This window comes from Labrus bergylta, chromosome 1 (genome assembly GCF_963930695.1).
Source record: "Labrus bergylta chromosome 1, fLabBer1.1, whole genome shotgun sequence".
Taxonomy (NCBI): domain Eukaryota; kingdom Metazoa; phylum Chordata; class Actinopteri; order Labriformes; family Labridae; genus Labrus; species Labrus bergylta.
This window is the reverse complement of record NC_089195.1, coordinates 29,938,922-29,954,860: the sequence shown is the minus strand read 5'-3', so window position 1 is coordinate 29,954,860 and position 15,939 is coordinate 29,938,922. Positions and strand designations below refer to the sequence as shown.

Below are 15,939 nucleotides of genomic sequence, written 5' to 3'. Positions count from 1 at the left end.
GATGGCGGTCCAGGATTGAATCACAAAAGCAGCGTAGAAAGGCGGAGTGGAAGGGAATGAATGAATTAGTCGTGGGTCACTGGTGATTCTCATTAAAAACAAATTACTAATGTTGAGGAGGGACAGCTGTGCTACTGTGGCTGCTTTCTAATGATACACACAGAGAGGCGCACACAACACGGGCACAAGCGCACACGTATATGTAAAGATATACACAAACGTGCACACACAGCACCCCCTGGGAGCACTGTCAGCCATACAGACAAGAAGGAGGAAGTGGCAGAGCTAAGTAAGCCCCTGAAGACACACCGACATACACACTCACACCAACAAACTCACACCAAAAAAACTCACTCATACACACACACAAACGTGAAACATAACCTTATGAGAATTCAAACAGATATGTAAATACAGTTACAGATGTAAGATGGCACTGTTGGTTATCAGAAAAGTTGGCACAGTTTGAATTAGTGTGTGCATGTGTGTGTGTGTGTGTGTGTGTGTGTGTGTGTGTGTGTGTGTGTATGCAGGTGTGTGCGCTCGTGTACTCACCAGGTACCATGCCAGTGAGGGAGGGGGTGGAGTAGCTGCCCTGTCCAGTTGGAGGAACATGTGGAGGGTAGCCTGGTAGAGTGGTGCTGGCTAGGTCTCGACCTGTAATCACACACACACACACACACGCACATAAATACACACACATGCTGTCATCAATGCATTATCAAAAATCCTGATATAAAAAGCATCATCACATTTACACCTCGTTGTTTTGTTCAGTTTGTAAGCCTGCTATTTGCAAATATGGTTTGAGGTTTCTTTATCAGGATATAAAAAGGGCTGGAGATTCAGCATTACCGAGACATAAACAACACATTAAAGCAAAACAAATTCAAAGATCTAAGGACATCCAGACATCACAATACTATAAAAAGACATAATTTATTTAAAAAAAAGTTATGACAAAGTTCTTTTACAGACACACGCTCAAAAGTTTCAAACATCCTCCCATAGATAAAGTGCATCATCTTGTGCTAGCGTTTTAAAGAAGTGCTATGGCAGCGAGTACAAACGTGTTTTTTTTTTTTTTTTTTAAGCGTTTTGCTCTCCCCTAAGGAGCAACAAACTGAGAGCCAAGAAGCTGAAACTATCGACTTAAGAGGATGAGAACAGTCATGGAGAAGAGAGCTCGCTGTACGCTGCAGCCGTACAGGATACAGATCTGAAAGGTTATGTTAAGACTTATCGATAAGCTTCCTCACACATTTGAAAATTTGGTTAAGAAAATGTTTTGTTTTTAAGAGACAGGTTACAAAACCATGAAACAAGAGAAAAAAAAAAGAAAGGTTAGATTCAATAAGAGCTTGAGATAATAAATTCACAAAGCTTCATCAATGTTAAAATGAGACAGTTTTGTAAGGCAAACATAGATATTTAAGATAAAAGTCACTATTTGGGCGTCTGTGGCTCAGTTGGTAGAGTTGGTCGTCTCTCAATTGGAAGGTCAAGCCCTGAATGATTGTGCATGATTTAGCTTAGTTATTACAGTATCTGATGGACACTTTACACAGCAGCCTCTGCCATCAGTGTGTGAATGTGTAGGTGTGACACGCGGTGTAAAAACGCTTTGAGTAGTCAGAAGACTAGAAAAGTTAATTTACCATTTACTATCCACACAGTCAACACCCAAGTTTTCAAATGCTCGTAGGTCCATGGTTTGAGAAATGCAGATCATTTCCTTTGTCTTGGATATTTGTAAAGATCACAGACTGGCCTCAAACCCGGGACGCCCGCCCAAGGACCTTAGCCCCTGTACATGGGGTGTGCGAAGCAACCACTAGTCCACAGATGACCCCAACTGTTGCAATAGTTACTTTGATCCTTCAGCTAATCCATTTTTTTCTTCAATTGGTTTCCGCCTGATCCAAACTGTGTTTTAAAGGCAAAGGTACTCTTCCAATGTGCTGTTTCAATATTTGACATCCAGTGTACCATGGCAGGATTGTATAATTCAATTTCAATATCATTAAAATGCTGCAAATAACAGCCCTAAATGTAAACCCCTCATGGAGGCTGTTTACTAAAAATGCACATGTAGGATGTCCCTCCTTTTGTTTCCTTCCTCCTTGTTTTCCATCAGCTAACATCTATTAATTTACCATCTCCCCCTCCTCTTTCTGCCACCCCTCCCTCCACCCCTCCCTCCACCCCTCCCTCCTCTGTCTGTCAGCGGGTGGATTGGATATATAACTGCATTAGACTACATGACAGTGTGTCGGCCCAAATCATTTCTCTATGTTTGCACGCAGTAGACATTGGGAGTGCGTGGAGAAGGAGCCCTCCATTCATCATCATCATACACACACACACACACACACACACACACACACACACACACACACACACACACACACACACACACACACACACACACACACACACACACACACACACACACACACACACACACACACACACACACACACACACACACACACACACACACACACACACACACACAAACACATCAACACCCTCCTCTTTCTCCGTGCACACACACATTTATCATCATCATAAACAGCTCAGATGCTAACACCATCAATCCCATTCACTTCCCCTCCACTTAACCACCACTAACTAACTGGGAGGAGGAGGGGGAGGAGGAGGAGGAGGAGGAGGAGGAGGATGAGGAGGAGGAGGAGAAGGATGAGGAGGAGGACGAGGAGAAGATGTGAAACAGAGAGAACATAAAATAAAAGGAGAGGAGATGGAGAAACAGGAGAGAACATCAAAGACGGAGAAGAGAAGTAAGGTTACAGCGGTGGATTTCTTTATCTGAGTTTTACCATGATGTAAAAATAATCTGTTACAAGCAAAATTTAATTATATTGAAGCAATGGTGCATACATTTAGATATAATTAAAGCATCAAACAAAACCTACAAATTAAATTTAAAAGCACCTTTCTACAGAAGTCCTAAGCTGACATGCATCATTCAATTTTACTTTTATTTCCTGTAATAACGAGTACATTTCGGTTGCTCGCTCTCTCTATCTCGACTTATTTATCCCGTAAATAACAACGCTGTCTTTTTCTATGATAACGAGTTGATTCTCAAGATCTCAAGAAAAAGACTGAATTAAACTCTTTATGACGGAGAAACAATGTACAGACTGTCACCCATTGGAACAAAAATCAGTTTTCTTCATTTAACCTGAATATAAATCTCAAGGAGTAATTGAGGACATACCCTCATTTTTAATGATGTTGCGAGTATATTTAAAACAAAATATACGAAAATATCAAAAAAAGATAAGTGGTTATAAGTAACAGTAAAAAAAAAAGAAGCAGAGCAGTAAAGACAGAGTGCAGCAAAGGCTGATGGGAAACTCGTTAGTTTGTCGAGTATTGAAGTAGTTGAGGGAGTTGTCATCCCTTCTTTTTTTTGGTTCAGTGACTCACTATCCATTATGTATTTAGTTTCTTGTATTATCAAGAATATGATTCTCTGTTATTTCATTAAAAAGAAAGTCACTGAATACCAAATTACAGATTTGATTTAAGCAGGACAGCTGAAATATCATTATCGTTAGTTTCACAGGGCGCTCAAAAGCCATGTGAATAGAAATGATATTCATGAGCGCTAAACAAATGCAGCGGTCGGACATTTGACATTCAAACCTTAATTAAATATCAGAAATACCAGCCAATCAGAAATGCCACACGAGAAACTCTCTCAAGTCTTTCGGTGCCAGCTGAAAGAAGCCAACCAAAGACAAACAGCATCCTGACGCTTCATCCTCAAAGTCCAGTTTGTTTGACTATGTGAGTGCTCCGCTCCGTGGTCAAGGCATAAAAAGGGAAAAATAGATGGGAGCAGTAGTGGAGTTGATGAGGGAGGGGAATAGGCAAAGTAAAACTGTGTGGTTACAAATCATCTGAGGCTCCTCCACCTCCTCCTCCTCCTCCTCCTCTCATTTTTCTGACCTCTTCACTTAATATCGGCCTCTTCAGCTCCCTCACTACTTGAGCTTCTTTCTCATGAATCCCTTCTCTCTCTCTCTCCTCCGTGCTTCCCCCTCTGTCCCTCTCCGCCTCCCCTCTCCTGTCTCAGTGTAGTAAAGTTTTTCTCGGTGTTTGACGCGACAGCGAGGCATTAGTGCAGACGGGCTACTCATCCGCTCAGGGTCAGTGCACAGGGCACGGAGGAGAGGGAGGGAGGAGAGGAGAGATGGACTCTCTACAGCCCAACATAGAGGGGGCAGACAGGGCCAGATCCTCTGAGGTGTGTGTGTGTGTGTGTGTGAGCGTGTGTGTTCCTGTGTCTGTGCATACACTGTATTTGTGTTCATGTATGCCAGTTGTGTTGACGTATCTGCTCTCCACAGCTTTACTGTAGAGGTCAACTGCAAGTACAAGTCTCCTCCGCGCTCACTTGCAGCAGCGGACAAAACATGCTTCCTCTGGCTCTCTTTCTCTATTACTTGAACTCCTCTGAATAAAACAGCCATCAGAGCAACAAATGTCAAACATGGAGGAAATCTTCCATGTACAATATGTCCCTTTGGACTGGAGTAGGTGAAGATCAGGGGGAAATGAAAATGCCCTACAGATTTGGAAAGGAAAATTGAATGTCTAAATGTTGCCTGTGTCCGGACCAACAACCCTTCAAGGAAGCAATAACACTGCGTCAAACACACAGACATCTGATCCCCTAGAGGGAGCCCTATTCTGAGGGAATAGACAAGGCAAGGAAATGCATGCATAATATTCAGAAGATGCATGTGTGAATATGAATGTGCGTGCTTGCATGCATAAGCAGAAATGGAAATGTTCTCTCTCTCTCTCGTTCCTTTTCTCTGTCGCTCTTTTCCAGGTAATATTCCTCAGTGGGTTAAAAAGAGAGAGAGAGAGAAAAAAAAAGAGCCCTTTCCCAGATATCCCAAAATCCCAGCTCTATGATTTCCCTCATTACAGATGGGAACGCCGAAGCCTTGTCCAAGTGCTCCCTGGTCTACTCTTAATTAACCGCTGCCTCTCCTGGCACCTCTAAATGGAGACGGCGGAGGAGGAGGCGAGGCCCCTCACTTTTTCCTCTCTTTATCCACCTTGCTTTTTTCCTCCACTCCTCTGGGCTGCTCACCTCTCCCAGCGCACTGAGCTCTTTAAACAGGATCACTTAGGATCTGTGTAGCTGCCACCTCTGCTGAGGTAGACTTAAAACTGAAATGTCACCGCGCATTGAATACAAATGACTGTGTTTAAAGTCATACTAACGTTAGACTTCTTTTTTTGGTTTTGCTTATTTTTTTTGGATTCAGTCATAATGTAGTGGAGACAATTTAGGTGCAATGGAAAAGGAATTAAAGCAATACTCAGGAAAACAAGCTTAAGAGATGTTCCCAAAAACAAGTCTAAAGATAAGAAACACCTGGGTGTAATCCCAAAACATGCTTAGCGGTTTTATTGATCGTCCAAAAATACTCGTCCCTGTTTTATAGATATCGTCCGCTTTAACTGAGGGAACAAAAAGTCTGTATCTGAGCAGGAGTGTAGTTTATATGTTGGATGTCTTTCTTACCTGGAACGAGTGAATAGGACTGTGGACCGGACACGCTGGCTCCTAGCTCCGCCCCCGAACCGGGATTGGCCAAACTGTTCTTCATCTCATCCAGTCCACCTGCGAGCGAGGCCATGGCTGAATAGTCCGACGTCTGAGAAATAAGAGAGGGGGGGAAAAAGATATGAAATCATTACATGTTCTGCTACATACAGCATAAACGTATTGTAGTATGCTGCCTTGTGGCAAAGAGCAATGAAGCCTTAGTATGAACAAACACACACACACACACACACACACACACACACACACACACACACACACACACACACACACACACAGGTACAGAAACATACACACACACACACACACGTACAGAAAGACTCCTACAGTGGAGAGTTTATTGATCTGTTTACAAAGACAGGGATTTACTGTACAACCAGGTCCAACAGTCTATAACCACAGGATCAGCTCGCTCTATCTCTCCCATCCTCACACACACACACACACACACACACACACACACACACACACACACACACACACACACACACACACACACACACACACACACACACACACACACACACACACACACACACACACACACACACACACACACACACACACACACACACACACACACACACACACACACACACACACAGAGAGAGACATGGTATAGACCATGGCTAATGCAAAGCCTCTTGTCTCCCCAGATACCAACAACAATAACTACTGTGATCATCTCTACACACCTACACACCAGCTCCCAGCTCCTAACACACACACACACACACACACACACACATACAATCACACAGCCACTACAACAAAGTGTAAAACATATAGAGAAGGGCAGACTGCGGTGGCAAAGCAATTTCTGGTTGTTATTAAGTTGTGCGATTTTTTTGTCTTCTTGTTTTTTTGACAGCCCCGCCCACTCTGAGAAAGTGTTTCTAGGTGCATTAAAACACTGTTTCGTTCCATGAGTAGATTGAAGGAGACCAACAGACGTTCCAATTTGAAGAAAATACTTTCTGTGGCCTAAAAAGACAAACGTGTAACAACCGAACCAACTTTAAAATGTATGTTTTTTAGCTCTTGTCTGCTGCTGTCTCTGCCTTACAGAACGCTGCTTGTGAAACAGGGCGGGAGGGGCGGGGGGAAGTGAGGAGACAGGAGGGGAGCTGAGGGATGAAGGAGGTGTGTCTGAAGAGAGACTTTGCTTTGATCTGACTCTGAAAGTCTCATAGTAAGCCTTTAAATAAGTTTTACTTTTGATTGCACATGTCCAGATGTGTCTTTACATAACCTTTATTACAGATGTCTTCTTAAGTTTGCATTTACCAGATACAAGTTTTTTGACTATTACCACAAAACAAAAAATGTATTAAAGCGCTTGTGAGGAATGTTGGAGTTACGTCACTTTTCAGCACTCCCTGTGGACAAAGTATAATTAAATTTTTTTTTTTTAAATAAGAAATAAAACATGATAATCTTTGAATTAACGTTAGACGTGAAGCTGCTTCTCTAAAAACCTCATTTAATGAACTCTCTCCATAACTGCAGACAGAGAGATGAATATAGGAAACCGTCCCCTCACCTCCATCTGACCCCGACACAGACCCACGACCCATCCATCCTCCATCCTCCACCAGGTGTGTGTGTGTGTGTGTGTGTGTGTGTGTGTAGGGATGGCAGTGACAATGATGATCACCTAGATATAGATTAACCACTATTTTCAGGATCACTACGCTCATCATGATTGAATGACCTGTCCGCTGTCCATTTGTGTGTGTGTGTGTGTGTGTGTGTGTGTGTGTGTGTGTGTGTGTGTGTGTGTGTGTGTGTGTGTGTGTGTGTGTGTGTGTGTGTGTGTGTGTGTGTGTGTGTGTATGTGTGTGTGTGTGTGTGTGTGTTTGAGTACAGTTGTTATATATTATGGTAGCCCTTAATAGAAATACATCCATATGTTTTATTTTACTCAGTTTTCCTATGAAAAGTAAATTTTGGTTGTTTTCCTCAGATATCAAATTATTTATCTCTGAATGAGCAATGCTGGTTTCTCCGTGATATCAAGTTCTCAACATCTCGAGAAAACTGTTAAAATTTGATCGTTATCACTGGAAAACCAACTTTTTTATTCCCAAGATAACGAGATAAATCAAGATCTAAAACTGACAAAAAAATAATTTATCATAGGAGAAACCAGAGTTTAAAAAAAGGCATTGATGCATGCTGGCTGAGAGTTTCCGTTATACATGCCTTAATTGAATATAAATATTTACAACTTTTCCAAATACAATTTTTTATCACTTTGCATTTGAGTTGTTTTTGTTCACCAAGGTGACAACTTGCTTTGGGTGCAATGTGAAAAAACTCACTTTTCTACATGAATTGAATTCCCTCCTCTTTTCTCGACTGCTAACCTGCCTCTGTGTGTGTGTGTGTGTGTGTGTGTGTGTGTGTGTGTGTGTGTGTGTGTGTGTGTGTGTGTGTGTGTGTGTGTGTGTGTACACTAATGACAGCAATCAGAATTTCCTTTAGGTGATGAGGTGAGAGTTTCGCACTGACCCTTTTAATACCTCTGCATCTGTGTGTGTGGAGGTGTGAGTGTGGGCGTGTGTTTGTGCTCACTGACCTCTTAAACACCCCTGTGCTCGTCAACACACAACACAACCACTGGACTGTGACCTGCCAAATAAGAGCTTACTCTGTACACTACACACACACACACACACACACACCTCTCTCTCTCTCTCTCTCTTTACACTTCAGACACATTTTTAAGCTCTTTTCTCTCTTAACACCCCCCCCCCCCCTTTCCCCCTGACACATCACACCTGTAGTTTTTTTTCCACCCATTCATACACACTTTCCCTAGAGCCCCTCCTCCCTCTCTTGGCGTATTGTAATGGTGTCTAATGTTTCCATGTTTCCATGTAGATGGGGGCCAGGCAGCAGCAGCGACAGAGAAGACGGGGTCTGCCGTGGTAATTGGTCATGATGAAGTTTGGCCAGTGGGGTGACAGCCCCGCTAAGGAAGATGGATCATTCTCATTCGGCCCCGTAAATGTTGTCAATTCCAGCGCTCATAAGGCCCCATCAGCCTTCATCAAAGAGGGGGGACGCAGCTGCCTTGGAAGGGTTGGCGTTTGGGTGGAGGAGGAGGTGGGGTGTGAGTCGTACTGGGGGCAGGATGGAGGGTTAAAAGAAAAGATGGCAGGAGGAAGCTAAACATTGGTCAGGACGTACTTTACTCAAGTCATGAAGAAAGGGTGAGATGGGATAGTAATGATGCAGAGAAATGTTGAATAAATGAAAAGGAAGGAGAAAATAATATGGAAAGAACTGAAACGACAGCACAGTCCTTTTGAAAACTCTGAAAGAATAACTCCATGCTCAGACTTCAGACTGTCTATAAATATGGACGCATCTCCTTCTGTTGTACATTTTAAATTGAAGCTGAAACACCCTCGTGAAGGGCGCTAACATATCACTCTGGTGATGTCATTTGGAGTCAAGACATGTGCAGAAGGGATCTGGCTGGTAAAACTACAGAATTGATGCGCCTCCTCTTCCACTTACCAAATCAATCAAACCAAATCAAGTTATCAAACAGAAGCAAGTTTTGGTTTAATGAGAACAAAAATAAAATAAACAGTATTTCCTCCTTATTGCAATAATTAGTTTAGCTTGTATTTCTTAATTCACGACCGACTCCCGATGATTTGACAGCTTTCTCGAATGACTAATTGGCAGTTCAGACTCAGAAACAAAAAAAGAATGGATTTCTAAAATGTTAAAATTATAAATTGTGCTAAGTGGACACAAACAGTGTATGCTAATCTTTGTATTGTTACAGGGTTTGAGACTCATAAAAACATGTCTCCTATTGGCTGATTATGACCGGCTCACTCGCTCCGTCCCTTACACACAGCAGGTTGGTCCACTGACTCACATTTGAGAGGGTAATGGTTTTGTCCAAATTTCACATCAATAACAGATGAGCCCTAATCGGCCCCTCTGACACACACACACATATGCACACTCACACACACACACACACACACACATGCACACACACATGCACACTCACACACACACACACACACACACACACACACACACACACACACACACACACACACACACACATATGCACACTCACACACAGCCTGGCCCCGTTGGCTTGCACCAATTTGCATAATAGTATTTCCCTTTTTCTCCATTCCCCAAATAGATCTGGATTTCTCCATCGCTCTCTCTCCCTCTCTCCACATTGTCTTGTGTGCTCCTGATGGAAAAAGGCTCGACTATAAACAAACACAATTCCCTCAGAGGCCCACGAACGGAGACAGGGATTGTGGGGAAGGAATTCATCTGCGCTCAAACTGAGCGTGGCAGCAGTGGGGAGGATATTTATTTCCTGACGGGCCAGATAGACCTCAACTCTGGGGAGAGGCGGCAGAAGTTCATGAATGTTATATGAAAAATTTGACTAAGATTTCTTTAAATCTATATATATATATATATATATATATTTATGTATTTATATATATGAGTGTGTGTGTGTGTGTGTGTGTGTGTGTGTGTGTGTGTGTGTGTGTGTGTGTGTAGTTAGTAGGGCTGGGTATTGTCAAGAACCTCACAATTTAATTAGATTTCGATTCTTTAGGTCACGATTAGATTTTATATCGATTTTATTATTGATCAATATGCTTTGATTTTGATTTAATATATATATAATATACAAAGATGGAAGAAACACCCAGATAATTAATTACAGTACCTTCTGGACATTTTGCAGACTTTTGGAAACTTAAGGACACTTTGCACTAAAGCTTGTGTTGAGTGTCTGCACGTGTTACTGCGAGCATTTGTGCTACAACAAAAAGGCAGAAGCCAGCTTGTCTATGATGAAGTCTGGGAGCAATCTAAGATCGCAGGTATCTCCATCAGTGACTGTTAGCCCCGCCCAGAAGACTCCAAAATTTTCCCAACATATGTACTACCTCAGCTTCTCCAGGTTACATCTGACTCAAACTAAACATGTTGCAGGATAGATTCAAGCTCAATACTGACTTTTACTCGACATCTTTTAGGAATAGCTTTAATGGTAAATAAAACTACAGTTGTTTGGCTACTTGTGGTTAATCTGAGATTTGGTGTTGATGATGGCTCAGTGATTGTGATTGTGTATGTGCGCCGGGGGAACCTAGAAGACGGAGGTGTCCTCAACTGGAATGTGTCGTGTGCATAGTATGAAATTGAATCCCGCCGTCGCTGCTTCAAAACACAATACAAAGCCAGGCTGTTGCGCTGGGTTACACAAACACTGTCCAGCTGAAGTCAGTATTCAATAGGGTATAAAATGCGTAAGGACGAATCTGGGGGGGTGGAGGGTGGTGGAATGGAAGTTAACAAGCCGCCATTGCTATGTCGGCATCTCCCTACGACAACTGCGGGTTTGAACTCAAGCTTTCCAGAGAGGTTTGGAATAAAACGGGGAGTGCACAATCCACCCAGTATGAGACCAGAAACTTTAGATTCACTGGCCGTACAGAGGACAAATATATTTTTCAGGAGAATATTATAATTATTAGTTACGTTTGGCCCTCTCTGAGTGACTATAGATGGTATGTAGCATTATAATGGTAGTGGGACTGCTGGGTGCTGTGGTGGGCGTTTGGACCCGGGGCAGCAGGGCTGGGTTGGAGGCTCCATCAGCCCTGCTGATTTATCACCTGGGTAATAGGAAGTGATTGAAGGGAAATTCAAATGAACTCTCTCCGACAGGCGCACATGCAGACACACATTGGAGCACGCACACACACACAAATTAATAGTGGGACTTAATAGACTACAGGGAGAGGGGGAACAAAAAGCTCGAGAGGGAGATGAGATAAAAGGACGGCTTGTTAGTGTGGAGCGATAAAGAGAGGGTCTGAGACAAACAGGACAGAGGAGCAACAACTGGTGACAGATAAAATAAGATTTCCTTGCGAGGAACGTGAGCAATTTGACTTTCTTTTATCTGTATCTGTGAGAAAGGAAGCAGAAATAATGAATGAGGCTCGTGTTTCAGCGCATGAAAGCCAAAAGATAATGAGAAGCTTAAAATAACCAGTAAAATTACAGTATATTAGTATACCATTGTAATATACTATTGGTACCTGAAATTGAGCCACTTGCATTTTTGCACATTCTTTCAAAAAATTAAACCACCACTCACACACACACACACGCAGACACCGACACACACACACATTAACACACATTCGGTCAAAGCCACACGCACATGCTGCTGCACCACCATTGACTGCAGGTCCAAGGCTTCTTTTAGGAATGTCAGCCAAAACACAGAGTGACCCTCCTTGACCATAACCCACCCAGCCTGACCTCGCACACACAAACACAAACACACGCACACAAAGACACCTCATCCCACACACCGAAGAGGCTGAGCTGTAGCTGTCAGTTTGTCAACGTTAAGGGTATGACTGTCAATCATTCCCTCTGGGAAATGCCGGCTGGGAGAAGAGGGGGGCTTGGTCGACTAGACAGCATGAGAGAAGGGGAGCGGAGGTAGGGGGACAGATAGCGATGTCGGTGGGTAGTGTGTGTGCAGATGTATGCTCCTCTTTCTAATGACAATGCAGCTCCGGTTTGACCCCAGGGCGACCCGCAGTCTAAAGCCCCCTATCCACAGACCCCAGTGGCTTGACCGGGCTCAGAGAGGACACTGACCTATGAATCATGGGTATTATAGTCTTGACTCGTAGTCTATAGAGCTACTAGAGCCAATCCCTGTCGACCTCTCGCCCTGTACCACTCCACTCCCCATGTCGGTCAGCGGGAAGAGAAAGGGCTAAAAAGCAAAACTTTGCCCTAAAGGTCTAAGGCTGCAGCCTGTATGTGACTCCATATACTTCTACTCCTCCTGTGTGTGTTTATCCTCTTGCCCTTGACATTCACTGGATAAATAAACCTGATATCAGGGCATGTCTAAAGGTTATGCAAACAGAAGTGTCATTTTGCAATATTGGCCAAATATTTCCTTAATTTTGACGGCAGGGCTGCAAATTAGAGGATACTGAAGAAAAAGACCCATAGCATACAAATGCAGGCTTATTGTTGTTTTGTTATTCAGCGTACTACTTACACCTGCCCATTCCACTCAGAATTATGTTAACTTTCTGCAGCAAAAGGGTGGGAGGTCAATTTGGATTCAACATGAAGACAATTTGGTTAAAACCCAATCTCCGACTTCCATACGTTGAGGCGCGTTCCTGTTAAGTGTATGAGTGCTTAGTGCTGTCCCACTGTGACCTCATCAAGTGTTAAACTCCTTCCACATATCTTCAGGCTCTCTTATGGGACTTAACAAGAGTACATTGTGAACATGGTTATATGAAGGATGTGAACGCCCCAACCCTCCACTGAATCTAAACAAATGTTCTTCTACTGTAGCAGCAATCAGTCATGTTTGGGGAAGAGAAAACTAAATGTAATCAAAGTCAGCAATGATGCGATGGGAGAGTGCAGATAGCTTAAATTGAAAATATTAACCCAGCTAATAAGTTTTGTGGTTATCGATAGCAGTGGTGCTCAACTAGTGGGCCCCCCCAAAAAAGTTGGCTGGCAGCTGTTTTTAGTGGGTTGCGAATGTTTGCCTGAAAAAAGAATAAAAAGGTCTGTGAAGTGTTTTGTTTTTTTTGTTCCGTTTATATCTTCTGTAACATGTTCTGTACCGTCTGACGTCCAAACTGCTCAATAATTATTTTTTTATTATCTAAATCAGATTGGTTGAAAAAAATATCAGACATTTGGGAGGTGATTTTTCATGAAGGATTTGGTGGTGTGTTAGGACTCCTAAGACCATTGATCTATGGAGTTGTTTGTGATTTCCAGTCAAATATTCAAATTTACTCATTGGCTTTTTTTCCCTCCTTGGATACATTGGTAAGTCTTCCTCATGACAAAGTGTCCTACTCCTCATTTTCTATACCATCTCAAGCCCTTCCAGCCCAGCACACCTGGCATCCTTAAAGTCTGTCAATGCTCAGTGCTTAGGCTTTAGGGTGGGGATCTTGATTGGCCTGGGTTAGGGTTAGGGTTAGGGCTTCTTTTCTGTCTCACACACACTTATGCAGCACATTTCCAAGATGCATCAGCATGCACACAGCTCCATCGCCATTCCCCCAAGCAGCAGGAAGTGAGGTCATTATGAGAGCCGGGTCAATATGCTCATTAACCCCTGCAGTGTATCTAGATTATAGGAACATCAATAGGCCAGGCCTGACTGGCTCTCTGCTGCAGACATCCCAACATCTATCAGAGCGCAGAAACACACAGCAGAGTGTCAGACTGACGGAGAAAGACGACATGATGCTGACATCACATGACATGAGCAAGCAGAAAAAATAGACATCAGGATGGATGCGATGGTTGTGTGCTGCTTTGAAGTATTTTGATTACGCAGTCTGACAAAGTTGACATGGCACGGCAAGGCATAGCAGGCAGGACAGGCTTTAAGCTAAAAGCAGAGACAAGCATTACTTATCTAACACCTTTGGTAAGAGAGGGCATCAAACTCCACAAGCTCTGTGGTGGGTTTAAAATGACTGAATGATGTTACCCTGTAACCTTGACCTAACAACCATATATTACGATTTCTGCAGCTCTGCTTGATAACTCACAGTTATCCAAGTGTTATGTATTTATGTTTATACTCTTTGATACCTTATGCTAGAAATGTTTCTAAATGTTTATGTATGAAGTCTCATTTAAGTCTCACTTTTAATACCTTAAAAAATACCCAATAAAAAAGAACTGAAGCTTTGAAATGAACTACAGATCTCCACTGATAGTTTATATTTTTGCCCAGAATTTTATTTGTAAATAATGTACGGGGGTGATCTTTTTTGTTAAAACTCAAAAGTTTTAATTTGAATAAGCCGAAGAGTTTTTCATATATTTGCATAATTAGAGCGGAGGACCCATTGCAGCTGTTTGCCCGGAGGCTTAAGGCTCGCCTCAGCTCTACAGCTCTACTCTCTTGCCTGCCACTACATTGATCGGAAGTAAGGTGGAGGTCGCATTTCCAATATTGCAAAGGCCATCGTTGGATCCAAACCAATGGGTGACATCACTGAGACTATTCCATTATTTATACCCTCTATGGTGGAGCCTCAAATTGGACATAATCCACCACAGCTCACCTAGCCTCTACCTGTTCTTTTAAATTTCAGGACGGCACCCTACAGTCTTGTTGACCTGTCCCCACACTCAGCGTCAGCCCAGAGCCTGCACGGTGCCACGCCCTTACCTTGCCAGAGTCAGGGCTCACATAGAGGTCAGAGCTGGATTGGACTGGACAAGGAGGCTGTCTGTCAAACAGGCGGTCCAATACCTCGATCTGCTGCGGCGAGAACAGCTCCCCTCTCATCTGCTTCCTGAGGAAGTCCCGCCCACTGTGGCTGTGCCCGTTGGCCAGCGGTGATTCCTGCAAACCTGCACAGAGGAGATAGGGGGGGGAAAAGGTGAGTTTGTTGTGTAATACAGGGAAAATAGATAACAAAGAAAGAGTGGAGGGGTAAAAGTGTTGGTTGATGACATAAGTCACTGAGGCAGATGTGGAGAAAAAGTTTGAGCAAGGTGTGGACTTAAATGAACCCTGCTGAGCTGATACAGGACTGAGTGACTTCATAGATTGTGGGGACTCAGAGAAAATGCTACACAAATGCAATCCATTACTGAGCATACGCTGTCTCTTCTTCTTGATCTCTCCAAAGTACACTCCTGCCTCTCATATATACGCACTTCTCCGTCTCTCTTGTCGTAACATCCACACACACACACACACACACACACACACGCAGACACACAAATATATATATATATGGCCGTGGTATCAGTATTAGACTGTGAGCTCTCGTATCCTGCAGTTATTGCAAGGCTGAGGGACTGAACGAGACAATTATAAGAACTCTGAAGAGTCGCGGCCCACAAATGATTAGAAAGAGAGAACGAGAGAGAAAGATAAAGAGAAAAAGGGGATGAGGGTGAAAATCCCCCGCTATAGAGCCAATTCATCGCTCCGTACCGCTCCTGAGAGCCTATTTTAGTCCTGGGGGTCACTGAGTGTTTGGTGTGTGTCTGTGAAGTGTGTGCGTGCAAGTGTGTGTACTTCAGCAGAGGGAGTGATATGACGGACAGGTGGAGATGGGGAAGGGGTTTCAAATATCATATATATATATATATATATATATATATATATATATAGTATATATTTGTTCTTGTTTTTTCGTTTGGACTGAAAATACAGATCCATATGAACCAGAAGCTGATCCAGAAGAACAACAAAGTGATGTTGA

General features: G+C 43.0%; 1 protein-coding gene across 2 annotated transcripts in view; it reads right to left on the bottom strand.

The window, feature by feature from the left end:
* The window catches only part of pax5 (paired box 5), a 61,985-nt gene that overhangs the window by 14,376 nt on the left and 31,670 nt on the right, over positions 1 to 15,939 (bottom strand). For both annotated transcript variants that reach the window (XM_020641865.3, XM_065958872.1), the window contains exons 6-8: positions 14,976 to 15,076; positions 5,579 to 5,711; positions 556 to 657 (exon numbers count right to left, since the gene is read on the bottom strand). In XM_020641865.3, the coding sequence (XP_020497521.1) occupies positions 556 to 657; positions 5,579 to 5,711; positions 14,976 to 15,076 (336 nt within the window). The remainder of the gene's footprint in view (positions 1 to 555; positions 658 to 5,578; positions 5,712 to 14,975; positions 15,077 to 15,939) is intronic.